Source organism: Mauremys mutica, chromosome 25 (assembly GCF_020497125.1).
Source record: "Mauremys mutica isolate MM-2020 ecotype Southern chromosome 25, ASM2049712v1, whole genome shotgun sequence".
Taxonomy (NCBI): domain Eukaryota; kingdom Metazoa; phylum Chordata; order Testudines; family Geoemydidae; genus Mauremys; species Mauremys mutica.
Window position 1 is genome coordinate 5,307,884 of NC_059096.1, and position 27,202 is coordinate 5,335,085.

Here is a 27,202-nt window from a genome sequence, read left to right on the forward strand (position 1 = left end):
AGCAGAACCGACCCAAACACACCTGGGGGGGAACCGGCTCAGCAGAACCGACCCAAACACGCACCTGGGGGGGGGCGCACCGGCTCAGCAGAACCGACCCAAACACGCACCTGGGGGGGACCCGGCTCAGCAGAACCGACCCAAACACACCTGGGGGGGAACCGGCTCAGCAGAACCGACCCAAACACGCACCTGGGGGGGGGCGCACCGGCTCAGCAGAACCGACCCAAACACACATGGGGGGGGGAGGCACCGGCTCAGCAGAACCGACCCAAACACGCACCTGGGGGGGAACCGGCTCAGCAGAACCGACCCAAACACGCACCTGGGGGGGGGAGGCACCGGATCAGCAGAACCGACCCAAACACGCACCTGACCTGGGCCAACACGGGATCAAGCGGGAACCCACCCAAACCCTGTCACCTGGGCCAGGACCGGCTCACCAGGGCTGGCCCAAACACACAGCCACTGGAGGCAGTACCAGCTCAAGAGAATGGACCCCAAAACAGGCTGTCACCTGGGGTAACAAGGGTGGAACAAGTTTCAGAAGGGGGTAGCCGTGTTAGTCTGTGTCAGCAAAAACAAGGAGGAGTCCTTGTAGCACCTTAGAGACTAACAAATTTATTTGGGCATCTGATGAAGTGGGTTTTAGCCCATGAAAGTTTATGCCCAAATAAATGTGTTAGTCTCTAAGGTGCCATAAGGGACAAACCAAATGTCTTGTCAGTTGCTCCATATTAACCAGCAGGATTAAATCAGCAAAAAGCATATTTGTGGCTGAACCCACCAACCACCTCCATGGTTCCGTTTGAGTGGCTGTCTTGATAGAGATGTTTTATTAGCATGAAAGAACAACGGGCATTTGCCAAGGAAGGCCACTACAGGGCTGGTGACCATATGGGCACCACAAGCTTCAGTTGCATAAGATCACCAGCAAGGGACATAGCCACAGGAGAGTCGGCCAGAGCATGTGAAGGACCTCGCTAGAGATGAGCCGGGCTGGCACTCCGTGTGCACAGAGGCTACGTCCCTTTTGGACTTGTCATGCTGGTCACTCTCATCACGGTGTCAGATTATCTCACAATTAACATAGCCTCCTAACACCCCTGTGGGGTAGGAATTGGGAAGGATAACACACACACACAAACCTCTGCCAATTTTACACAGTGGGAATTGAGGCTCAGCGATGTCAAGTGATGTCCCCAAGGCCACAGAAAACCACAGCAGAGCCAGGAATCGACTCTCACTTTAGTGCTTTAACCACATAGTCCTCCATCCCACTGGCACAATAGTTCCCAAGTCAAAGTCCTGCAGGCTGACAATGCTCAGCTGTTTAACTCTAGGGACTCCTGGCTTGAGAGCCCCCTGCTGATCTCAAAAGACAGCAGAAAATGTCAAATTCTGGGCCAAAATCGAACTGACATAGTTTGGCCAAGAACCAAAATGTTTGTTTTGAAATGGTGCTGCGGTGCCTCTTGGGAGTTGTCGTTTGGATGCCTCATACTCCCATTCACCTCTATAGGCTGGTCTCCCATGATGCATCACCATCTCCCCTCTTGGTGAGGGAAGGCAGTGCATCATGGGAGATGAAATCCAGCCAGGAAGTTCAGCTGACAGAGAATGGGAGTGTGAGGCACCTGAACCACGACTCCCAGGAGGCTTGGGGGCAGCTTTTCAGAATTTAAATATTTTGGATTTTGATCTTGTGCCAAAAAAGCTCAAAATTTTCCATGGGAAGAAAAAAAACACTTTTTACGGTGTTGAAAACCCAATTTTCTGCCAAAAAGCACAGAAAATGGTCACCCTTATCTCAACTGCTACAGCAGCACAAAGTAAAGTGGAGAGAACATTGGTTCCTCCAGGCAGATAAGACCCAAGCCTGTTGCGTTTCAGAGATCAGAGTTAATATCTTCAGCTATCTCCGGAAGGGAGTACGAAAGCACGGCAGGACCACAGCTGCAAGTGTAGAGATACAGAGTAGATGAAGCCACCAGAAGGAACTAAATTGCAGGGGCATAAAGGGGGATGGAGAATGAGGAATGTTGTTGATCCAATAGCTAAAACCAACCTCTGCTTCCAGCAGCTCTCTCTGTTCACCTGTCACTGGAAGGAAAAAAGATGCACAAAATGTACATGAAATCTATATTTTTTCCCCCATTTGCATCAACATTTTTCTTTGAACATATTTCAAGTTTTCATCAAAATAAACATAGAATGACCATTCTTTTTTTTTTTTACAAAACCCCTTTTAAAACAAAACCTCCCCCCCCCCCCGACACACCACCACCTCAGTGCAGATTTCAGAGCTGTTATCACTCAGATATTGTGGAAAGAAAAAATCCAGTCAATTTGCAACTGGAGCACCAGCAGAAAACTCCACCAGCTAAGCCCAATGGTTGAAGAATTTCCACTTCGGTGCATGGTGCCAAGTATTTTCTCTCTCCCCCCCCCCCCCCAGAGTTGTAGCAGTGGGGCACCCATTGAACAAACTGAAAATGCAATGTCACTGGTGAGGTTTCCAGATCATGTGCCATCCAGTAGGGTCTTTCCTGGCCATATCAGATCAGTGGGAGAGGGGGTGGGAAATGGTCTACATCACACTGATGGAGGCATGTCTGTGGTCTACAATCAACCAAAAAGGGCCATTAGCAGCGCACACAGTTTTTTCCTGGCTGCCATGCAGAGCAAAGGCATGAAGCAGACATTCTCCTACCTTGAGAAGGGGACCGGGCCGCCCTCATGAGTTCACTGTGCTTGGAACAGAGGTGTCACTGCTAGCCCCCTTTTGATCTCCTGCCAAGGTCACCAGGAGAAATCAGCCTCCCTATTGCTAATCAGGAGAGCACCACACTTGCTTGGATTTGGGTCACATATCAGGGAACAAGAGCCATGAGTAGCAAAGGGAATGGCCCCCCTCCAGCCACCTATAGCAATGCCCAGGCTCAGGGATATCAAGTGATTTATGCTACGAGTGATAACAAAGGGAGTGAGACTGAAGCAGCTTGGGAGACGCAGAGGTCTACAGACCCCAGGGAGCATATCCAGGTACTCGTGAGAAGATGCAGCAGCTCCCTCCCAGGCAAAAGGATGGCCCTGCAGTTCTCAGGCAGGAAATGGAGGCAGAGAACTGGGTTCTGTTCCAGGCTCTGCCACATCCTGTTACCCTGAGCTAAATATAACTCTGACATCAGTGTCGGTGGGAAGCTGAAAGATACAACACTCCACACACGCGCCACTGCTGGGTAGAGATCCCTCATGTCTGGGAGCAGGCCATGTCCCAGCTGCGCCTGTTTCCCCAGCAGACACCAATCCCCTGCCATCTTTAATATTGGTAAAGGGGCTTGAGATCCTTGGATGGAAGGTGCTGGAAAAGTCCAAAGACTATTACCCTCTTTAGCTCACTAAAGCTAAGATTGAACCCATTTACTGGACAGATTGGAAGAGGCGTTCGTGCATGTAACCACAGAGATCACCACCTGACATGCAGAGAGTTTGGTGCATCTCAGAAGCAGGAGCAGCTCAGATTAACATCAGACTTTGTTCTTTAGTCTCCCAGGAGACCTGTGAGATGCTCTGCCACCCAGGCTTCATCTACTGGGAGAAGGATTCCCTGTGCCTGGAGTCTCAGCAGAGCCCAAGGACTGAGTTGGCAAAGGGACTGGATCTCCTTCCCCCTGCCTGCGCTGGGCTGAGGATCAGGGAGGTCCGTGCTCTGCCTAAAGAACGCTTCAGGCCAGCATACTGCGGCACCAACACTACGCTGGTCATATTGCAGCTGGAAGGGAAGACACCAAAGGAGCCACATTGGGGGTGGGGGGGACAGCTTTGTAAAAATCCTAAGAGCAAAGCCTCAGACAAAGACTCCCACAACCCAGACACTGTAGAAAACAATGTTTATTAACGAGTCCTCCCATTTCGCTCCCACAGCCAGGTTGGGGCCAGGCCTTGATGCTTTGCAAAGTTCAGTTCAACAGCACAGACGAAGGAGCTGTCCACAGGCGGCCGTTAACACCCACACCAGAACTCGCTTTCGGGGAGTTTTTCCATCTCTGGAGGAGGCACAGGCAGTACTGTCACTGCTACTGCATGGCCCCCGTCCACACAACTTTGAGGCCAAAGCGACCAGAAAAAAAAAATAGGGGCCCTGGGCCAACAACAATTTAAATGGCAGTGCTGACAAGGCATTTTATACAGCAGGCCTGTAGATTGACGCCATCCACAGCCCTGCTTCAGCTAGGCACAAGTCCACTCACATCAGTGGTATTAGGCCAATATACATCAGGGCTAAAATCTCCACATCTCCAATTCCCCATCGCTACCCAGACCCTGCAAACAGCAGCGAAGAGGATAGATTGGCTGCCACTTGACTACACTGTGAAGGCTATTTTGCGAACTTCTCTTCCTGCTAACGCAGGGCTGGGTTTGGTTTCAGACTCAGTGGAAAATCAGTGGCACTTGGAGGCAGGGAACTCAGCTCTTGGGTGGGGCAGGGTGCCTGCCCCTGCTCTTAGGAAGGCATTGGGCTGTAGTTCTCCTGTGCCGGACTGAAGCACAGATGAGGGAGAAGCAGGAGGTTCTCCCCTGGGGAGCACAGGCAGGGGCTGCCAACCTGAGAAAAAATAACCATGATAGTCAAGCTCTCTACGGTTGGGCCCCATCTGAAAGAACAGAGCTGTTAGCCAAAGCCGAGCTCATTTTCTTTTTCCCCCTCCTTTGTAAAATGTTTCCAACAAAAATAAGATTTGTCTTCAAATGTTTTCAGGAGTTAATTGAAGACTCCAAAATCTTTCACAGTTTAACAAGAACAGATGCCCCTTTCCTCCCCCAAGAAATTCTGTTTTGCAAAAAAAGCCATTTTCCATCAGCAAAAATGTCTCCATAGAAAATGTTCATCCTTCTCTAGGGTTAAACACGCGCTCAAGCCATGAAGGGGACATCGACACAGCAGCTGGGAGATGGAATACCCTGCTGGGACAGACGTATGTGCATTAGCTCTACTCAAGCCAGCACCTAAAAATAGCAGGGTGGCCACAGGCACACAGGCTAGTCACAGGCGGCTACCTCGAGCCACGGCTGACACAGTGCTATATTTAGGGGGGAGCTTACACAGAGCTAACGTGTGTACATCTGCCCGCACTAGGAATGACACTTTCCAGCTGCTGTGAAGGCATATCCCTCCATTCGGTGTCCCTAGCATAGCCTGCTGTTTCAGTGTCTTCTTCGCTGCCTGTCTTAAACTGTAGAGGAGCGTTACTGTGTGTCATTAAACAGTTGGTGCCTTCCACCCTAGAGGTGGCTGCCTTTCAGTTCCCTTAACTGAGAGAGGGACTCTGAATTTCCCCATGTGCTTTCTGGTCCCCCCAGAGCCCAGTGATTCTCACGGCTGGATTGGTGCTGGTTGGAAAGCATGCAGTACTACAACCACCATCTGCTCCACTCCCCACATCGCAGAACAATCCTTCCCACTGAGGAAGACTCGGGATGATCCATCAGTTGCATTACCAACTGACCAGAGCGGGTTATACAGGAAGTGAAGGGAGGAATAGCTTCACATATCCAGGCTGAGAAAGGAGGACTGGACCCACCTTGCAGACTCCACCCCCAAACACAGCAGACTCCACCCCCAAACAGTAGCACGTTCCACTAGCACCAGTCTGACAGGTTAGTCCCCTAGGATCTTTTTCCTGCTAATTCTGTTGTTGGCTTAGGCAGGCGATTGGCCTCTCCCACTAATCCGCACCCACCTGAGCTGAAACCTGGCAGGCTCAGGCTCCCTGCTATAAGCCTCTATGTACAGGATGTGGTTAATAAACAGAGTGCCGGGGAACGGGCATCAAAGGCCCGCAGAACTCTTGGCAGGCCCCAACTCAGCCTGGCCTTCCCCTGCCTTCCCGTCAGTCTCCCCAGCTCCGCCACTTTGCTGTTTGATGTACTGATCCAGCAAAGCCGCTAGGTGCGCGGAGCTGTGCTGCAGGAGACCACACGTCTGGGACGCCATGAGAGAGAGAGTGCCCACCACTTGCCCCTGGGTGATTGCCATAGCGGGCAGCTTGGAGTAGTTTATGACCCCCTGGTTGCTTAGGATGGTGTTGTCAATGCAGGCACCTGAAAGACAAGAGAGGAGCAGACACGGCTGAGTGCAAGATACTGGCTACGATGCAAAAGCAGGAAAGAGAGCCAGGGATCTTTTATTTTCAACAGGTGCGCTAGGGAGGTGCTTGGTTATGGGAGTTTAATGCTGGTGACAGCTGCTGGATTTACAGCCCTGGAGACCATGATGCCTTCTTTGCAGAGGAGGAAGGAAAAAGATTATATGATTTGCTTGAGATCAGGCAACAAATCAGTGGCAGAGTCAGAAAAAGAACGCAGGAGTTCCTGGCTCCTAGCCCTGCGCTTAGTTCAGCAGACAGACCCTAGAAAGGAAGAGGTAGCAGCAGCGTGAGCTTCCCTGCCAAAGTGACTCAGACCTGGCTTGAAGGGGCCACTTCAAGGGGAGTGTGATCCTGGTCTCTAACTCTGCCAGCAAAGTGGGGGAGAAGGAGCATGCTAATGTGATGTGAGCACCTGCACTCAGACCAATTCATCCCCCTGGCAGTCATGAGGTGATCAAGGCTTCGGATGGCTCCCATCCTAGACTGAATTTCAATCAGTGACCTAAAGAGCTCCAGCCTCTTCAGCCGTCCAGGAAACAGCTCCAAATGCCCAGCTAAGCGTCGCTGTTTGTGAGCCTGGTTCAAAGTTATTCTCTTCTCCGGAGACTTCTTTGTACAGTCACTGGCCCATGAGACCCAAGGAGCAATTCCTCCAGCCTTCTGCCATCAGGGAGCTGCACCAGCCGGGCTGCCACTGGACTGAGTTAACACAAACTCCTCTTGCACACGCTGGGGACTGAGGGCAAAGCATCTGTGCCAAAGATGCTTGGGCCAACCACCTAGAGACAGAAACTTTCCCCTCGCAGATGCACCCAGAGGTAGTGTGGGCCACAGGCACCGAACTACCAGGCAGGACACAGGTTCTATCACCAGCCCTGGCAGCAGTATGGCATCACTCTGAGTAAACTGTTTTCCCTCGGTCTGTTTACTCCACCCACCCTTTCTCTTTTGTTCAGAAACTCTTTGAGGCCGGGGCGGCCTCTCACTAAGTGTAACTACAGCACCTAGCGCGAAAGGGCCCTGACATCAGTTAGTGCCTTTAGACACCCGTGTAATATAAGTAACAATATCTGATGCTCTCCAAGCAGGTTGTTCCAACAGGGAGAATCCTTACCTAGGAGGTTTATCTGTGGCACGTTCTTCAGTATTCGCAACATTTCCTTCACCTTGATTTCTGGGCTCACTAACATGAGACTGCAGCCCACAAAGAGAGGCAGGAGGTTCTTGTATTTGGATACTGACAGGTAGGGTCTCACAATCTGAAAGTGGGAGGCGAACGGTAAGTGAGGGAAGGAAGAGAGAGAGATCACAATTTATCACAAAAAGGCTGAAGCTGTCTTCAAGGTACCACAGGGACAGTCATTTCAGGAGCCCCATATTCAAATTAAGCCCTTTATCTGCCCAGATGAGAACAGACCTGGGCCCTCCCCGAGATCTGAGACAAGCAGATTCCAGACACCCTCTAACCGGATTTTTCAGCACAAAACCACCTTGAAATTGGATTCATTTAGCCCAAGTGGCCAGCACCATCAGTTCCCCAGTAGCCAGGTGTTTTTCTGACATTCCCTCTGCAGTGCTCACAGTCCCTTACATGGCAGCGTGTTTAAAGCCCGGTGCTCCAGGAAGAGGCAGAGGAGGGAACGCTTACATCCTCCAGTAAGTGAATGACGAGATCGTGTGCTGACAGCTGCTTAGGAGCCTCACCTAGCACTGAAATGCAGAAGCCCATTTAGTGGGGAAGGCCAGAATGAACATGTTATACTTGTGTGCAGTGCACTTCGCTTGAAAACAACTGCATTCAGAACCAGGTGGGGAACGAGTCCGAAACCCTCCATGTTCTGGGACCCAGCTGCCTCAGATCTCCTCACTCCCTATGAAACATCAAGAGAGCCAAGCTAGATGTTGAGCTGTGGACAAGGCACTGCGGTGCAAGGTCCCTGGCTGTGGAACATGCTCCCTCTAGTGGTGCACCTTCAGGACAATGCAAGGTTCATCTTTTTTGGCCAACCATTCATTTGCCTTAGAAACCAACCTCCACAATCTTAGCCCATCTGGTGCTTTGATGTAGACAGCACTTAACTCCATATGAGGCTTTTTTTAAAAATACATGTAACAAACCCAGATACCACAACAAAGGGCGCACAATAACCTTCATCCTCCCCCTTTTTTGGGCAATCTTGGGGCACAATCACGCACTGGCTTTGCTGCACCCCCTTAAGAACTAAACCTCGCTCTAATAGGAGCGACCTGCCGCGTTGGATTTAGCTGCCAGGCAGCGCCGACTGTACCTCATTAGGGAAGAACTTGACATGGATGTTGTGCTTCCTGAGGCGGTGTTTCATGAGCAGCATTTCCTCGCTGGGCGTAAAGTTGTGCTGACACACGGCGATCATTTTACTGTCCCGGAACGTCTCCGTCACTTGCCAGCGTAACAGCTTTGCATAGCCATTCTCCTGGGAGAGGGAGAGCCATATATATATAATTTTTAAACACACAACTGTCAAAGCCTAGATCTGGGGGGGAACCTGGGTGCCACCTTGAAGCCTGTGCAGAGAGCAGTTAAGCAGAAGAACTCTGCCTTTATTGAGGTTCTTGGATGACTGGAGCTCTAAGTGCTTCCCAGAGGTGGGCACCATCCCCCGTTTACAGATGGGAGAACTGAGAGACAGAGATTCAGTGACTGGCCCATGGTCACACACAGGGTAACTGGCAGGGCCAGGAATAGAACCAAGGAATTCTGACTCCCTGTTTCCCGTTTTAGCTACTAGCCCACAGTACCATCTGAACTAGGGGTCGGATCCCGCACCCACTGATATCAACGGGCCGTTAACTTAGCGAGGAGCTGGACTGGGTCCTTCACAAATGAAGAGCCAAGACAGGAAAGAGCAGAATACAAAGGTTGAAGAGGCCAGCTCTGGGGAGACGGCATGGGCATAACGCCTGATCTGAGAGATGCCAAACATCTCCAGCTCATACATGCTTCAGCAGGCGTGACTGGGATCCCCAGCACCACCGATGAATCAGGCACGCAGTGAACAGAAGGGCCGATCAGACCTTAAAGCTGAAGGGATGTAGAAATGCTGAGAAATACAGGAGACAGGGCTCACTCAGAGCCTCTATCACTCAAGAGGCTGATAGGAAAAAAAACAAAACAAAACAGAGCAACAAAAAGGAAGTCCGGACCCAACAGCAGCAAGGATAAGCAAGGGAATACCAACTATAACCCGAGAAGGTTTTCTAGAGCCACGAATCCCCAGCGAATAATCAGAGCCTGCAAGGTTGTGTCTACCCTGCATCTGGGAATAAGCCTCCCAGCCCGGATTCAGAGACTGGGATTAGCAGGCTCAAGCTAGAATGCTAACAATAGCTACATAGGCTGGAGCTTAGGGTCTCAAGCCTGGGGGCACTGTGGGCTCGAGAGTCCGAGATGCAACATCAAAGCATCATCTACGCAGCTATTTTTAGCCCACAAGGGTAAGCCCAACTAACAAGCGTCTCAACCTGGGCTGGGAGCCTTACCTCCGTGACTGCTTTGCTGCGGGGAGCGATGCACTTCTCCGGTTTGGGAGCAATGTACTCCGTCACCGCCATCAGTTTCTGCCGCTCAAAGTGCATCGCCTTCCAGTGACGAGTGACCGACTTGGCATGGCGGACGATCTGCAGGGTGGGCAGCCAGCCTGGTGCAGGGAGGAAAAAAGAACGACGTAGTTAAAAACACACCTGAGCCCCTGGGCCGGTGATCCCAAGGTGGCGCATGACCTGGGATGTCTAACAGGACCCCCCCATAAGGGATAAGTTCAGCCTGGCCCTGCCACTATAGGCTGCAGAGGCGTTTCAGTAACTGACCAGCCCAAGAGGCAAAGTTCTGACCCGGATCTGAAAATTGGGGGCAGGGGGGCGCGCAGGGGTCACGTGTGGGTCTGAAGCTCGGGACCCACCGCAGCTATAAGCGTGAAATGCCAAGTTCGGTGTGTTTGGATTTGCAGGGAAAGGGAAAGGGAAAGGGAAGGGGGGGGGGGATCAGCCCAGACTCATCTCAAGCCCAGACCCAGCAACTCCTCAGGGGCAGGGTCTCCCCAACCCCCACGGGGGCTCTTGGGATAGAGTCCCCCATGGGGGGGGCAGCCACTGGGGCTTGGGGGGAGGGGCTGTCAGAGGAGCGAGGGGAGTTGCTAGGAGCCCCGGGGGGAGGGTCCGTACCCGTCCTGCAGAGACCCCGGCAGCACAAAGCCGCGGCCGCCATCTTAGCCGGGAAGAAGCCGAAGGGGGTTGTGGGAAGCTGGAGGACCGCTCCCCGCGCGGGGCGGGGCGGGGCGGGGAGAGTTAAAGGGGCCGGACGCGCGAGGCGAGGTTGCCAGCGCCCTCCCGGCCGGCAGGGGGAGCCCGCCCCTGGGAACCCCGGAAGCGCCTGTCTCCTAGCAACGGGCACGCGCTGGGTGTATCGCCGCCACCTGCCCGACCCTTCCCGGGGATCCCCCCCCTGTGCAGGTTGTTCCCCCCCTGCCCCTTCCCGGGGATCCCCCCCAGCCCAGGCTCTGTCCCCCCCGCCCCTTCCCGGGGATCCCCCCCTGTGCAGGCTCTGCCCCCCCGCCCCTTCCCGGGGATCCCCCCAGCCCAGGCTCTGCCCCCCCGTCCCTTCCCGGAGATCCCCCCCAACCCAGGCTCTGCCCCCCCTGCCCCTTCCCGGGGATCCCCCCCCTGCGCAGGTTGTTCCCCCCCGCCCCTTCCCGGGGATCCCCCCCAGCCCAGGCTCTGTCCCCCCGCCCCTTCCCGGGGATCCCCCCCCAGCCCAGGCTCTGCCCCCCGCCCCTTCCAGGGGATCCCCCCTGCGTAGGCTCTGCCCCCCCGCCCCTTCCCGGGGACCCCCCCCTGCGTAGGCTCTGTCCCCCGCTCTGCCCCCCCTGCCCCTTCCCGGGGATCCCCCCAACCCAGGCTCTGTCCCCCCGCCCCTTCCCGGGGATCCCCCCCAGCCCAGGCCCTGCCCCCCCTGCCCCTTCCCGGGGATCCCCCCCAGCCCAGGCCCTGCCCCCCGGCCCCTTCCCGGGGATCCCCCCCACCCAGGCTCTGTCCCCCCGCCCCTTCCCGGGGACCCCCCCTGCGTAGGCCCTGCCCCCCCTGCCCCTTCCCGGGGATCCCCCCCAGCCCAGGCCCTGCCCCCCCGCCCCTTCCCGGGGATCCCCCCCAACCCAGGCTCTGTCCCCCGCTCTGCCCCCCCAGTCCCTTCCCGGGGATCCCGCAGCCCAGGCTCTGCCCCTCCAGCCCAGGCTCTGGCCCCCTGGCCTTTCCTGGTGGCTCCTATCTCAGGTCCCTGTCCCCCCAGCCCTGCCTTCACACAGAGAGGCAGAGTTACCCTGAGCAGCTCTCCCCCCTCCCCCTCCCCATCCTCACATCCCCATTCCTATGGCTGTGGCCTGCTGAGTTGGGGATTGGGATACAGGGGCCACGTGTCCCCTCCCTCTCCAGGCTGGCGAACCCGACGGAGGCCATGCCCAGGGGTGAGTGATCCATGCAATGGGATCTCCCACTGCAGCAGGACACCGTTGCCCTCGAGGGTGGGGCTGTGGGTGAGGGGAGGTTGCATGCAGGGGTGCAGATGGGAGGGTGGGGTCAGCGTGGAACCCCCCCATATCTAGCACTGTCAGGAGTTTTTCACCGTGTTTAACCAAGGCCTGCTCCCAGTGTAGTCCAAGACCGAACTCCCATTGACATTGCAGAGAGCAGGATCAGGGGCCCCAAGTGAATGTGGATCCCCCTGTGTTTGCTTCCAGACCTTCAGCAGACTCCCGCAGAGGAAGGGAGGAGCATCACTGACTCTCTCATCGCCCAGAGAAACCTGTCCTGCCCAGCAGAAAAAGAGACCCCAGAGAGCATGTGAGTGTCTCATCGCTGCTGAAATGGGATGTCAGGGATCAAAGAAGGGGAGTCCCTTGAATTGAGGGATGGGTGGGCACCCTAGAACCTAGCAGATGGGAAGGGAGATGTAATGATACTCCCTAGCTCTTACATAGCACTTTTCATCAGTAGATCGCAAAGGATTTTTCAAAGGACGTCAGTATTCTTATCCTCATTTTACAGATGGGGAAACTGAGGCACAGAGGTAGTGACTTGAGACACACACAGTAATGGGAGATCACCCTAATTACTAAGCACATCTGATTGCTTTGCTCCTGCCACGACCCAGCAGGTCTGTGAAAATAAAGTTGTAGCTTTATTAAAGGGAGCTGAACATTGCTTTCCCAGCAGTCTGCGATCCTTCATTGTGGAGGGGCTCCCGGAAGGATCTCCTTTGCTCTTGGATTCCAGCAACACCCGCAATTTGGCTACACAAAATTGTTCTGAACGCCTTTCTCCATAGATCCAAGGCCTTGGCATCTCTGCTCACCATCCGCTTGGACAGGGAGAACATTTGCGCTATCAGCAACCTGCAGGGTTTGAGAGAGGTCCGCAGTCTCTACCTGCAAGAGGTAAAGTGCTCAGCGTGTTCTTTAACATGATCTGTCTCTCAGGCTGGGAGATAGCACCCCTTGGAGATGAGCTCTGGTTTTTCACAGCAGTCAAACTTCGCACACCACAGTAAATTCCACTATAAGCAAGAACATACTTTGGCTTTGAAATAAGATCAGACTCTTTCCTCTGGCAAGCAGTTTCTTGAGAATGCTTTGGGTTGGGGAGGGACACCCCGAGGGTGATAAACAGAGACAATGGCAGGTATGTTTGGCCCAGATTTTATTTTAAGTATGTACTATTAATAGAAAAGTTTGAGAGATAAAAAAAAAATCACTGAACACGGTTTTGTGTTTTGATTTAAATATTTCCCTACAGCAACGGCCACCTAACCATCACAGCCTTGTGCCCGGCATTGAGCGCCAGAAAGTGAATATAGCCAGAAAGACACAATTAACAAAAGTCACAATGACTAGGGACCTTCCACTCTGAGAGACAAGTGACCACAAAAAAATAAACGAATGACCTAAAACCAAGGAAAAGCAAATCTGATCTTTACTTCTTTTGCTTTTGACTATTTAAGCTATGGAAGAAGAATCAGGAATTTAACCGTCTAAGTTACACTGATAAGAAGAACATTTCAAGTTTTAAAAATCTGCCTTTTAAATTGACCTTTAAAAGAGCTCCTTTTGGATAATAAATAATGGACTGGTGCTCTGGCTTCAGCCATGTGGCAAGTCGAGCTAAGACCATGTACATGTACAGGCTCCGTGCCTGCAATGGGATCCCTGTGTGCAGCCCCCTGCAGAGCCCATTGATTTGGGGATCCATTTGTGCAGCTCTGACTGCAGGATGGGGGTCTTGGGGCTGGTCTGCACTGGGATCTTACATCGGTTTAGCTTCATTTTTCTGAGGTGTGAAAAATACATCCTCTGGGAGATGTAGCTGGTGGAGACAGTGCTAGGTCAAAGGGAGAATTCTTCTGTCAAGCTAGCTTCCTCACAGGGAGGTGGAGTATGGCAGCGTCTACACAGAAGCACTACAATGATCGGCTGCAGAGCTGCCATGGCAGTTTTGGTGTAGACATACCCTTAGACTCCTATCCTGCAAATCTGCACGTGAAACTCTTACATGTGCCTTATGGAACTCAGCTGAGCTACCTCCCTGAGGGAAGCTGCACATGTGCGTAAAGGCTTGCAGGGGCTGAGTGATTCCTATGTAAAGGTTCCTTGTTTGGGAACTGGGAAAATCTAACCTGATTAACACTCGGCCACCTCACGTGTGTGTTTCACGCCTTATCGTCCTGACTGGAGAGTCTGCTCCCTTAGTCTGATTTTTGGCAAGTTCTTCTTTCCTTTGTATTCCCCCCACCCCTGCTTCTTATAAATCTGAGAACTGTTTCCCTGAAGGAAGCATGCTGTGGAAGAGCCAGCACAGGACTACGACTCGGGGAGTTCTGCATTATAATCTCAGCCTTGCCCCTTATTTGCTTTGTGACTGTGAACAAGTCTCTCGCTACCTCAGTTTCCCTCATCTGTAAAATAATACTTGCGCAGCTAACTGTCGGGAGAGCCCCCAGGTCTAGTTAATATTTGTTCAGCGCTGCGAACACGTGACGTGCCATTGTTCGTTTTCATTTAGTCAAGAAATCATTTCATTTTTCAGAACCAAATTGAGACCATTGAGAATCTCAGCTGCCTTCCCAACCTCCGGTAAGTAGGGCTCTTAATGACACGATTCACTGTACCGAGAGCGTGTGTAAACAGCAGCCGTTGCACTGCAGCTGTAGTGGGGGGTGAATTTCCCAAACGCGGGCGTGGCAATCAGAAGATAACACCGGGTTTTCCTCAGGGAGGAGTGAGGATTGGGTGTCGTTAGTGACATCAGTAGCCTCATGGCAGTTTAACCCTAAGAACTTGGCCCCAGTTCTCTGGCACACAGGACTTTGCCCTCCGGTTTTAAGTTTTCAGGCACAAATCCAAAGTAAATGCTTCTGCTTTAGAGACATGGCTGTCTCTGTCTTTTGGCCCCCTTTCATTCCCACTGAAGGCAACGGCAGTTTTGCCATTGACTTCAGCACGAATTGGAGCAGGTCCTTTGAGATCAGCACAAGCTCTGTCTCACCTCGCACAAGAGCACAATGCAGGTTTGATCAGATATAGTCCCCGCTGCGGAAGTCCCCAGCCTCTGAGGTTCTCCTTTGCATTCACTGATGCAGCTTCTTCCACCCCACCCCACCCCTCCTGCCCTGCAGGTTCCTCTCGCTGGCTGGGAACCGCGTCCAGGTAGTGGAGAACCTCCGGGACCTGCGGCAACTGCAGTTCCTGGACCTGTCGCAGAACCGGATCGAGACACTGGACCCTGGTAGGAGCGGTGCAGGCAGCAGCCACTGCTGGACAGGCTCAGACACACGCAGTTGGCAGCTCTTCCGTGCCTTCTCCTGCCTATTCCTCATTGCTCTTAACATGCCTTGAGGGCGGATCCGTCGTGGAATGTTGCCGTTCTCGATAACTGGGCACATCCCTAGCCTTGTCCAGCCAAGGTGCCAAAGCAGGAATAAACCAAGACTCCCACCCTGTACGCTGGAATGGTATTATCATATCACCATGTACAAGGCGCTGAAAGCCACTTTGTTGAGATCACACAGTGAATCCATGGCAGACCTGGGAATCGGACCCAGGAGTCCTGATTACCGCTGCCCTGCTCTAACCACTAATACACTCTCCCTCCCAGACTCAGAACAGGATCCAGGAGTTCTGCTTACCATGTCCTGTGCTAACCACTAGACCACACTCCCATTTCTTTCCCTAATGAGTCTCTTTTCCATTTGACAAATATTTTCCTCCTCTGTGAGAGCAGCAGCCATTCTTGTCTTGCCTTTGGTTAACTCCCTCTTTTGTGCACCACACATGGCAACAACACGAGCAGCGATATGCACCGATGTGGGGAAAAACACATGTTGATCGGCCAGGGAGCTCGTGCCAGTGTCTCCTGCCAAAAGAGCAGCTTCTTTAAAAAGCAAGAACTGTGTGTTCGAGTGAAGGAATTCTTTATGCTGTTGTGAATCCAGCTAACATGCAACATCACATTCCAACAGTCCTACGACGTAGTCTGGCCTTGGCTGGGTTTCTAAGCTACAGCCCAATAAGCCGTCACGTTTTTCCATGCAACCCCAGGGCCTCGTTTACATTTTGTGTCCTCGTTAAAGCTCTGATTCAGCAGAGCACCAAAGCATGTGTTTTAAGTCCCATGGACTTCAATGAACCTGAACACGTACTTTGCTGAATCAGAGCTTAAAGTTTCTTTTCAGTTTCATTTGGGCAGGAAGCAGGTAAGAGACGGCCATGGCCAATAGCGTGTCCTTCTAATTCTCAGGCACGGGAGCCACTTCCCATGCACTCCGCTTTTCAAAAACAAAGCTCCACGCAGATTAATGACAAATCCATCTGGGTGTTCCCAGGGCAAAGTGCGGAATGAAACACTCTCCAGGCAGGGAGCTATTCTACAATTTGTCTCTTCCATCCAGAGCAGGCCTCTAGTAATATGCACCGATGTGGGACAATAACGTGCAGATCAGCCTCTGATTTGTGGCGGGGAGAAATGAGCAAGGGAACCTGGGTTTTTAAAGCTTAACAATTTAGTAGCAGGATACGGGAATCAGGACTCCTGGGTTCTATTACACAATCACGCTGTGATTTTTGAGAGAGTCACCCCTATGCCTCAGTTTCCCCCGCTGTGAAAGGGAATTGATACTCCCCTACCTCCAGGAGGTATTGTGAGGCTTCATTAATGCTTGTAAAGTGCTCCAGAGCAGAGAGGGGTGGAGGGGTTTCAGTGGACCTGCAGCCTAACAGCTCATCCACTTACTTAGCAGCCAGAGCTCAGATTTGCTCCCTCACCTTTCTTCCCTTTGGTCTGTGCAGATGAGCTGCCCTGGACCCTCCGCATCCTGAACTTATCGGGAAACAGGTGCACCCACCAGAATGGCTACAGGTGAGAGAGAGTGTGCGAAATCTCCCCTCCCTTGAGTCTCATGGGCCCAGCTCCTCAAAGATGACTCCAGTGGGAGTTAAGCACCTAATTACCTTTGAGGATCCGGACCCAAGCACCTAATCCTGCTTCTCTTACATAAGTGTGTGTCTGATGCAGGCTGGGGGTTGCTAAACAGGCTCAGGCTAGCTCTGTCCTTTCAATGGGAGCCCCTCTAAGGATACACTTAAGCATCACAAGGAGTGGGGTTATTTAGATAGGCCCAGATCTACTGAGCTATTTAGGCTTCAAACTGCTGCTGAAATCAGTGGAAGTCTGGAGCCTAAATACTTTGGAGCATGTGAGCCACAGTACCCAGAGTGGAGGGCAAGACTGTGCCCCCAAAGGGTTTCCCCCATACCGAGATGCAGGGGCGAGGGAGGTGATGAACAAACCCAGGGCTTGAGTGGCGACAGCTGGCGAGCGGCTCCTTCCTTCCATGAGTTGTTTATTTTTTGTGTTTCTGTCCAAATGCAAATAGTCTCTTCCTGCCCTGGGCTCTGAGGTCGTTTGACCCTTGCCTCACCCTGCCCTGCATTATTTACAGCCCCCGGTTCTGCGTCTCTCAGTTAACCCTTCTCCCCTTTGGTTTGCGCCACCTGCACCTGGCTGCTGCTCTGCCTTCCAGCAAGTTGAGATCTTTAAAGGCTTCCCTGCACCCAGCGGTGGCCAGCTGTTGAGGGTGCCCCCTAGAGCAGCTCCCATGTCAGAGCTGGGGGAGGTGGTGGCAGTTTCCTATGTCAGTTCTGACCCAGTGCCTCGTGGTGGTGCTAGGAGGGGCTATATCTCCATCTTACCCTCTCCAGGTCACTAAAGACCCCATGGCGTATCTTGGGAGCCCAGGACATTAAATGGGTGTCCTCCCTAAACGCCAACTTGAGTAATTCCTTTCGGCCTCCCTAAATTCTTCCCCATCTGCAATTTCAACTGGATAGCAGAATTGTCCCTTTCTGCCCAAACCTGTTATATGGAGTTATCCCTGTTCACTGCTGTGTTCCACCCCAGAGGTAGCTGCATTGCAGCAACACTTAGCATGAGCGTGTGTGTGTGGTCAAAGCACTTTGGGATCCTCGGTGTTGGAAGGCACAATATCTTTTTGGTCCTTCCAGAGAGTTGGTGCTCGCGGCCTTGCCCCATCTCATGAAGTTGGACACCCAGCTTGTCCCCAGCTGGAGGGACCCTGACCCAGCGGAGGAGGAGGAGGGAGCTTCTGATGACAGCGGCTCTGAGGAAGATGATGATGTCCCTGAGCTGACTGGTCCTTTCTGTGCAGACAAAGGTGATCAAGCTGCTGCTGTCAGCTGTATGACCAGCTTCTGCTCTTGGTACATGAGTAAATCCAGATGAAGTCACCTGTGCCTGGATTTGCACAGGCATGACTGCTGGGTTGGGCTGTGTGCGTGAATACCAGTGCCGGTGAAGGGGCTGATCTGACAGTCCTCACCTTCCAGAGATGGGGGGAAAAACCCTCTGCTCTGCAGCACTTCTCAGGATCCTAGCTGAGGGCTGCACACACCATGTTCCCACATCACCACCAGGGGGACGTTGTGCCGTAACACACAGGAGCCAGTGTAATGAGCCTGCCCCACATGCTGGTCTGCCGGCTGCAGAGGGGGATTGCTCTAACTTTTCCCACTCTCTGCCCCCGCAGAGTTCTTTGCGGGTCTCCGGCAGGAGCTGGCTGGCCGCTCACAGAGGAGGCGGCAGGAGGCGCTGAGCGAACACCAGGCCCGGCTGGAGGAGCTCACAGAGCGACAGAGACTGATGCAGCCGCCAGGAGATCTGGGCCCAGGAAGCCGGGAGGGCCCAGCGGAGGAGGGAGCTGCAGGAGGGAGATCGCCAGCCCCTGGGCTGCTTGAGCCGCCCCCCAACCCCAAGTCCGGATCTCGGCTGCTTTCTCTACCGAAGGCAGGAGGCTCTACGAGGTCTGGCTCCCCACGCACTGGCGGGCAGAGCAAGCGCGGGAGCGGGGCCCGCCTCAAGCCCCCGAAAGGGGAGGCTTCCCCCACAGTTAAAACTGCAGCCAGAGCAGCAAAGAAGTGACTGAAGCCCAGCCAGCCCCCGCTGCAAAGGCACATGGGGGACTGACCGCGCCGGCCTGGACAAAACAGCACAGTGGCACTTGCGACTGAAATGTAAAACCTCTTTATTCCACCTCAGTCTGTCTGCCTGTGGGCTTCTGTCCTGCGCTCCCTGGCGAGGGTGGGGTTAGCCCTGCACAGCATCCCAGCTCTGTACAGGACACTAGGTGGGAATCATCCCCCTGCTATGGAAGGGGAAAGTGTCTCAAACGAGGTCCCTAGGTGAGTCTGAGAGAACCCAGCTGTCCTGTGCTCTAACCATTAGGCAGTGTTTCCTCTTAGGAAGAAGCAAGGTGGGCCCTGGTAACCCAGCCACCAAATTCAGCTCCATCGAGCTAGCTGAGGCTCTCCCCTTCCCAGTCCCACGGAGCCTGGCTCAGGACAGCTCAGGCCTGTTCAAGCCGCTGAAGCTCTGGACTCTTCATGAGAGTGACAATTTATGCAAGGAAAGGAGTAGCAGGCACCCACCCATTCCCGGGCAGGGCTGTCCACAGCTACAGACTGGGCAATGCCAGGCGGAGGGTCCAGAGAGGGCACCATGCCAGAGCAATAATCCCGGTGGCGCAAAGCCACTTCCAGTCCAGTTCACGCAGCCGGAGAGAACGGCAGCAGTCGGATGTGAGGTTAGGAATCAGGATCGGAGCAGACGGGGCAGCAGCAGCAGCGGGAATTAAGGTTCTCCTGTTCCTTTGAACTGCTCCAAGCTGAAAGGAAAGCGGGGGAGAGAAGCGAACAGAGCAACCTCCACACAGGGTAGGGCAGGCAGGGCTCTGAAACAAACCAAGTGGGAGGGGGTGTCCTTTCACCAGCGGCCGGGGGTGGCCAGAAGGTGGACCATGGCTCAGCCACACCTATTCCCCTCTTTTTGATGGTGCAGCACAAGAAGACCACAAGTCCCAGAATGCAATGCTCTGCCTTGCTTTGAGCAACCCAGTTATGTTGCAGGGTGAACCCTGTAGTCTCTATGGGCCATATATCTCTGTTAAGGATGAAGGAGCTTCAGGTTCCCAAGAGGAGGCCAACGACATCCCAGTGACTGATCAGTGTAACCCCTCTGTGACGTGCTTCCCCAATCCCATAAATAAATGGGGCTGTTCCAGGCTGACGCTCTCCCAGCCAGTGGCGCACAGACCGTCCCCTTAGGGATCGGTATTAGACCACAATGTTGTGCCCTTCACGTGGGTAGTGGGCCATGTGGATACAATCCCACACTGGAGCCTTTGCTCCATTTCATTCCAGGCCGCGTCCAAGAGTGTCTCTGCCTGGGACGGGGCTATTAATGAACACAGAGGCAAGGGGGCAGCCAGTGTTGCATGGAGACAAGGAAACCAGTGCAGACAATACCCCAAAACGGACCCGCAGTCAGGGAGCACCAGGCAAAATCGCGGGGTCCCCCCAATAAAGACCCGAGGCATGCAGCCCACAATAGATGAACTCTGCAGCATCCTTCTCCTTCCCCTACCCACCCACCCTGAAACCCACCTGCCTCGGGCTTATTTGTAGAACTTGATTTCTGTGTCCACACAGTCAAACAAGAGGTCAGCCAGCTCCTCTGGGTCAAGGGTGATACCACCGGCCAGCATTTCCTTCATGGCCTCCAGGCCCTGCCTCTCCAGATCCTGCATGGTCTGCTGGAGCTTCTGGCCCTGCTCCTGTGGGACAGGGTCAGTGGAGACGAGAGATGTAGAGACACATACAGCCTAAGCCACTCCTTATGAGGATGGTGTAGATCTGGAGTGAGTCCAGAGTCTAGTTCCATCCTCTCCACCTCCCAGAAACACCCCGCTGATCTCAGACAGCCCGGCCCCAATCCTCCCACTGTACTGCTGGGAGCTCTGCAGCTGGCTCCCAAGAGAGAACCCCAGAGTCCCTGGGAAAGCTCCCAAAGCTGGGGTGATGGGGAGTTTAGTGCCAGGCGAGGCCATCAGGAGCCTTGCTCAGCATTTGAGGGAAGCAGAACCCCAGGGTACAAGCCCAGGGCATTCAGTTACCTGGCTAGTCTCCATGAGATCCAGTGCTGCCTGATGTGCCCGGTAGAGCTCGTGTCTCCGATCAACTCTGCTCTGGAATCGAGGGACCTTCTGGACGGGGTCCTTGTCACCGAAGCTCGGAGACATCGCCTTTAGGACCGGAGTCACGTTGTCGACGAAGACGAAGGGCTTGAATACAGACCTGCCCGGGCAGGAGAGGGGGGCGGAGACTGTTAGGGGTGTCTCTACAGCCCCACAAGATCCTTGCTGAGACGTTCCACGGCAAAGTGGGTTTCGGCCAGAGGTTGCCAGGGACCTGCCTCCTGAGCAGCTCGTGCCCACAGGGGAAGCAAACAGCAGGACGATAGCACTGCCAGGGTTCGAACCAAACGCCTGCTCTGCAGCTGAGCGGGGGCGCCCCAGGCACCGACCTGGCAGAGGGGCCAGATGCTATTAGGGCAGTGAAGGTGACTCGGCTGGGACGCTGTCGGGTTCCCCATTTAAGCCTCGATCCCTGAGCTCCCAGCAACTTCCCGTGGGCTGAGCCCTCCGGCTGGAGCCCTGGCTTCTCACTGAACCAATCCCAGGTCAGTCTCCACTCGGGCATCTGCAACGGGCACTCAGCAGCTGGTTCTACTGCTGCTGGGCAAAGGGCTAAACGGGACGGAAGGGCTCCTGTTCAGAGGCTCTTGTGACGTTAATGTGCAAACAAAGGGCCCGATCCTGCCACGGACGGGCCAAGCGTCCTAAGGGAAGTTGCCGGTGGTTGAGGACCCTCCGCACCTTAGACACAACAGGCCTGTTTAATTTTCACACACCGTCTGCTCCCAGCCTCCTCCGACAGCCTAGAGCCAGGGGCTCTCCAAGCACAGCAGGCCGCACTGACCTGGAGGGGTCGGGCGTGGCTGTGAAGAAATGCACGCAGGGCAAGGCGGGGTCCTGGGGGAGGACGGACACCATGCTCCCCGTGGTGCGGAAGCCCTCCGAGTCCACGCAGATCCCACTGGCCTTGTCCCGCAGGACGTCCATGATGGTCTCCGCCGTGATGCGGCCTAGCAGCACCAGGGGGAAAGAGCGGGAAGATCAATGGGTACGTAACCCTGGTAGGGGGACTGGTTCGTGCTCCCCATCGACCAGCAGCAGGTTAGGTCACCAGATTTGTGGCCAGTGAGATGAGACCAAGTGGTGGCAGGATGACCCAGAGAGACGCCTCTCCTGAGTGCTAGGTGCTGCTCCTGCCAGCCAACTGCTCCCATCCCATTGGCCAGGGAGACACTGAACAGCCAGGAGACGGGCTTTGATCCTTCACGTGGGTGATAACGGGATGAGGCACCACATGGGCACAGCCCCATCCCCCGCACCCACCTGCGTGCTGCTGCAGCAGCTCCTTGCCAGCGCAGTACCGGGCCTTGGCCGCCTCCATCCGCACGGGCTGGTGGGTCAGAGAGAAGACCTTGGTGAAGTTGAACTCCCCGTCCCCGCTCCACCAGCCCTGGCTCTGGGCGTGGCGTCTCAGCCCTGCGTGCTCGGCGGTGATATCCGTGCCGATGCTCAGCTGGTTGGAGATATTCCGGGTCCCTTCTGCAACAAGGCAGGGCTTTGGTTAAAAGGGATTGTACCGGTGGGAATGTAGCCAGGAGGGCTGCCAGCTTGGGTCCTTCCCAAGATCTGACACCTCTATCCACCAATACAACCCAGGCAGGAGTAAGGTAAGCGTCCGGGAAACCGTCTGACCCAGACAGAGACACCTCTCTAGGAGTGAGAATAAGAGTCAAATTGCCGTGGCCTGCTCAGTCCTTGGCCTTTTTGCTGGCATCACAAATAAGGGGGCTGGGGGTGGCTGTGATGCGAACTGGGCTGAGACCCACCAAACTCATCACATCGGCCACCAAAGAGGCAGCAGATGGTAACAAAGTTTGGTAAGCAGCAGCCTCGGCTGGACTAGAACTGGTCGGCAAGAGGTGAAAGGCTCCACGTTTATCTGAGCTGTCCAGTCCCCTACGTCCCAGAGCAGCTCCCAGTAGGACTTTTTCATCCATCCCTGTGCAGACAACATCCATGCTGAGACTGGACTAGCAGCTCCCACACAGCACCTCCTGCTGGGACTGCAGAAACAGAACTCCCCACTTCCAGTATATCCAAGACTTCCGCCTCCCCGGGTATTCACACCGCTCACCTCGGATCCTCTGGGCTGCCCAGTACCGGCCGGCGGTCTCCAGCACCCAGGCTTCGGTCCGGTCCGCCAGCAGGAAGGTGTTGTGATAAACGAAAGGGGTCGGCTCCTCCTTGCAGCTGCCGCCCTGCCCGTAGCGCTCCAGCAAAGCCGTGATGGCCTGCAGGGCTTCGTGAGCCGACCTGCCTCTCTCCAAACCCAGCCTGCGGCAAACAGAGCAGCTTTGGAGAGGGGGCTGTGGGGGGGAACCATGGATCTGCGCTCTTCCCCTCTCCAGGCACAAGCCCAGAGGATCGCCCCAGCACAACCGGAGGGGACGGGGGCATCAGGCAGCTGCCACAGGACGGAGCTGGGCAGCTCAAAATGTCAGATCACAGCCCAGCGGAGGGGGTTGGACTCAACACGTCCGGCTGATCAGGGGGCGGCGACACTCCATAGCACCTGTCTCCCACGCCCGGCAACTCTCACCTGACCAAATCCATGCCCAGCAGGGCCTCCGCCTCCCCAACAGGCTCCTTGGTCCACACCCCTTCGTTCCCAATGCAGACGCCATGCTCATTGGCTCCCATCTCGGCGCCCCACAGCCAGGCCGGGCGGCTCAGGATCACCGCGTGGGTCCTCTCTGCCTGCTCAACCTCTATGTACGTGCACTAGGAGGGCAGGGGAGAGAAAGCACACACGACTGGGTTGTGGACCTTCAACAAAGGGGGCTCCCTCTCCTTAATACAGGGGCTCAGATCCCCATCTCTTCTGCCCAGAACTGGCCCCCCCCCCCCGCCCCTGGCACATAGTCTGCTCACCTTGAGCTTTGCCCCCCTGGCATAGGTTGCGGCAGGGAGATAGACGACTTCCTGGACTTCATCTCTAGGCCGGTCTGAATTTTTGCCGAAGATCACGGCCCGGGAGGCGGTGGCTGGAGGCAGAGCGACGAAGCAGTCGCAGGAGGAAGGCGCAGGGCGGTTCTGCTTGGCCATCCTAGCTAGGACGAAACAAGGTGAGTCAGGGTCACCCAATCTCAGCCATTTCTCAAGTGGGTCTCCCTGCCCAGCGCTCGAGCCAGCCATCGGCACCCTTCACGGTGGAGTCCCAGGGCATCCCCGACCATGTCCTCCCGGAATCAGTTCACCCATCCAGCTGCCTCGCACTGATTCCTAGGCCACCTGCTGAGGCCGGGGGTGCCGCAGTGATGCACTGGCACAGGCCGGGTGAGCGCCTGGGCACAGGCCAGCCACGCTCAGGGCGGCTGGGGACTTCTCCTGCCACTGGTGATGTCATCTCCAAATTTTGCATCTCTACCTGGGTCACCCCCTCCAGCCCCGCTGGCTCCTCAACACCCCCAGCTAAGGAACTTGGCTGGACTCCTGCACCGACAGCCCCGTCGCTGGCGGATGAGTCTGGCCAACACACCGTGACCTTGGGCCCGTGGATCATGTGATCACAGGAGGACCCAAACCCAGCGGAGAGGCCTGGACGGGAGGGCAGCTTATTCCTCCACCGCTCTGGAAAGAAAACCCTGGCGGAGGATTAGAAGGAAGGTTCAGGGTCCCTGCTGCAGATGTGAGGGAGGCACAAAGCATCCCAGGGATGGAGCTGCAGGAGCTCAGCCCAATCGAGTGGCTCAGGCCTGTGGCTGTGGCTTGTCCCACGCGGAAGGCAGAGCTCAGCTGCCAAAGGGGATTTGATCCCCTGCATGGAGCTACCCTCGTCACAGCCCTTCTGGGAACGAAGGGAACGGCTCCCCGGCCGCCCTTTGCCAACAGGGGCTGTCAGGCAGACGGGCTGAATCCAGGCCAGCCGGGACCAAAAAACAAAGGCTAATTTGACTGGGATTAAAGACATTTCGGATTAAACTGTCAGAGCAGAGATGCCCTAGGGGGACACCCCCCTCGACACTGACCCAAGCCCAGGGACAGCAGGGCCCACTGGCCACAGCATGCCAATGGATCAGCCCTATCTCCCTCTCTGCACCCCTCCCCCCCGCCCGCCCTCATTGCACGGACCTGACCCCGCACCTCCCCCCCCCCGCATTGCACGGGCCTGGGGGGGGGCTCCCCGCACCTCCCCCCGCCCGCATTGCACGGCCTGGGGGGCTCCCCGCACTTCCCCCCCCTGGGTGCATTGCACGGGCCTGGGGGGCTCCCCGCACCTCCAACACCACCCTGCGTTGCACGGGCCTGGGGGGCTCCCCGCACTTCCCCCGCCCGCACTGCACGGACCTGGGGGCGCGTGTCCCCACCTGTCCACCCTGCCTCCGCTCCGGGCTCTGCGCCCCCGCCGCCGGGACCTTCCGCGGCTCGGAGCAGGCAGCGGCGGCGCCCTGTGGCCGGAGGCTGCTAAGGCAGGCGCGGGGCCCGGGCCGGGGAGCAGGGGAGAGCAGCGCCGTTTCCTGCTCTCCCCGTGCGGGACTTGAACCAGGGACAGACCAGGAGTCACCCCGGGCTGGCCCGGCCCGGCCCGGAGCTGGAGCTAACCGCACCGCTAGGAGGCGCCCTTGCGCCCTGCTCCTCCTGGCCCGGATCAGCCCCTACCCCCGGCTCCGGAGGCTATGGACTGGCTGGGATTCTCCTAACACAGCCCCTAGGAATGAATGGGGTCCCCTGGCTAACACCCCCCCATGGACCGAATAGGGGTCCCCTAGCTAATACCCCTTCTAGGAATGAATGGGGCCCCCTAGCTAACACCCTCCCCCCATGGGATGGGATGGGCTCTCTTCGCTTTAATCCATTTGCCAACCAGCTCTCCTCCTTTTGCCTCTGCGAGGTCAGGGCAGTTGCACCTGCTGGAGAGACCTGCTTTCTCCTACTCCCTTGTGCCATTTGCTTTTCCTGTCTCACCCCTTCCGCTCCCCCGCACACCTCTCCGGGATCGGTCGCACGCGTCGTGCACACCCCAGATCAGTGCAAGCGAGTCAGACCTGCTTCCTAGCCGGCTGACACCTGCTTTGTAACTCACACCCTGGGCGAAATCCCTCCCGGGGCCGCTTGGCGACCGGATGGGAACGGCGCCCTCCTACTGCAGGCCTGAACTGGGCCCAGGGAAACGCAGGGAAATTAGCCAGAGGATCACAAACAAGAGGGCGAGGAGGAGACACTCCCCGGCGAGTTGGAGTCACTCGCTCCCTGGCCGACTCCCTGCACCGGCTCCTGTTGCTTCATCCCAGGGTCCCCTGCTCACGGACCGGTTCTGCCAGGCTCAGGTTCCCTCCGGCATCAACTCCGCGTCGTAGGCCGGAAACGCCAGCCAGGTTCCCTGATTGCTGGCCCCCCCTCGAGGTCAATGCAGCAGGCCTAGCCTCATGCAGAGCCCAGCTGGGGGATCCCAGAGTGGTGCTGCCTTGGGGAAGGGGTGTGTGTGGGGGTGTATGGGGAGAGATGGCGCAATCTCTGCTAGGCCCGTCCTGTGAGTAATGAGGGGAAGGGGGCTGCAATTAGGGTGACCAGACAGCAAGTGTGAAAAATCGGGACGGGGGTGGGGGGTAATAGGAGCCTATATAAGAAAAAGACCCCAAAATCAGGACTGTCCCTATAAAATCAGGACAGCTGGTCACCCCAGCTGCAATCTACAGTTCAGGCTCCCGTCACCCCACTCTCTGAAGGTCACAACACGTTGATCAGTCCTGACTCATCCAAGCATCTTTAATGTTGCAATGGACAGATAGTGAGATGTAGGAGTCAGCCAGATCTGCCCTGGGGGGTCCATGACTTGCCAGGTCAAAGGGCATCTGGGGGGGGGGGTGACCAGCTGCCTGCTACCCCTCTCCCCAATCTTATGGGAACTAGGGACACTCTAGGAGTCACCCAGGCTTTGGCTAGGCTGTGGCTGCTGGGGTTGGTGTGGCCTGGCCGGAGGCCCCATTTGAAGAGTTGAGGGGAAGAAGGTGCCAGCAGTAGAAAGTGGGATCTAGAGAAGAAATGCCTAAGCCGTGCCCAGACAGGCCGTTCCAGGCACGGACACCCCCTTCCTCCTCCCCGCTCACATTTGGAAATCTTCAGCTAGGAGGGGGGAAAATGCTTCCAAAATTACATTGTACAATAGCTCCTGTCTCTGGCTGCGCATGGAATTGTGTCTCTTGGAGCGGCCATAAAGCAAAGGTCTTCACTAATCGTTGTCATTTTTACAGGAGGTGGTGGTGTGTTGTAACCCCATTGTCCTGGCCAAATTACACCCAGGGGAATTACATTCTACCCCCTTAAATTCTCCCCTGCTATTTCAATTGCTTATTGCAGTATGGTGGTGGTGCGAGCTGTTAAACCAGCTGCAGCATTCCACCCCAGAAGCAGCTGCATTGCAGTGGCAGATAAAGAGAGCCCTCTTTCTAAAGCACATTGAGATCCTTCAGGATGAATAGCAAGA

At 55.4% G+C, this 27,202-nt stretch overlaps 3 protein-coding genes across 10 annotated transcripts; 1 reads left to right on the plus strand and 2 right to left on the minus strand.

The window, feature by feature from the left end:
- Positions 1 to 3,879: 3,879 nt before the first annotated feature.
- MRPL10 (mitochondrial ribosomal protein L10) lies at positions 3,880 to 10,491 on the minus strand. The gene is made up of 5 exons (XM_044999178.1): positions 10,353 to 10,491; positions 9,672 to 9,829; positions 8,441 to 8,605; positions 7,267 to 7,411; positions 3,880 to 6,105 (listed from the first exon to the last, which is right to left on the minus strand). Exons 1-5 carry the CDS (start codon positions 10,393 to 10,395, stop codon positions 5,834 to 5,836), a joined length of 783 nt encoding a protein of 260 aa, XP_044855113.1. The 5' UTR covers positions 10,396 to 10,491; the 3' UTR covers positions 3,880 to 5,833.
- An 831-nt stretch (positions 10,492 to 11,322) lies between these two features.
- LRRC46 (leucine rich repeat containing 46) lies at positions 11,323 to 18,759 on the plus strand. The gene is made up of 8 exons (XM_044999177.1): positions 11,323 to 11,647; positions 11,921 to 12,023; positions 12,508 to 12,616; positions 14,262 to 14,308; positions 14,851 to 14,960; positions 16,520 to 16,589; positions 17,735 to 17,904; positions 18,277 to 18,759. Exons 1-8 carry the CDS (start codon positions 11,638 to 11,640, stop codon positions 18,666 to 18,668), a joined length of 1,011 nt encoding a protein of 336 aa, XP_044855112.1. The 5' UTR covers positions 11,323 to 11,637; the 3' UTR covers positions 18,669 to 18,759.
- SCRN2 (secernin 2) lies at positions 18,755 to 25,255 on the minus strand. 8 transcript variants are annotated; one of them, XM_044999169.1, is made up of 9 exons: positions 25,066 to 25,255; positions 23,650 to 23,824; positions 23,318 to 23,499; positions 22,853 to 23,052; positions 22,042 to 22,257; positions 21,563 to 21,728; positions 20,698 to 20,878; positions 20,189 to 20,358; positions 18,755 to 19,410 (listed from the first exon to the last, which is right to left on the minus strand). In XM_044999169.1, exons 2-8 carry the CDS (start codon positions 23,821 to 23,823, stop codon positions 20,200 to 20,202), a joined length of 1,278 nt encoding a protein of 425 aa, XP_044855104.1. In that variant the 5' UTR covers position 23,824; positions 25,066 to 25,255; the 3' UTR covers positions 18,755 to 19,410; positions 20,189 to 20,199. The 8 variants fall into 8 exon arrangements, with proteins under 8 accessions (XP_044855104.1, XP_044855103.1, XP_044855108.1 ...); XM_044999168.1 differs by having other exon boundaries at positions 23,650 to 23,828; XM_044999173.1 differs by having other exon boundaries at positions 20,193 to 20,358; positions 23,650 to 23,828; positions 25,086 to 25,241.
- Positions 25,256 to 27,202: the final 1,947 nt, after the last annotated feature.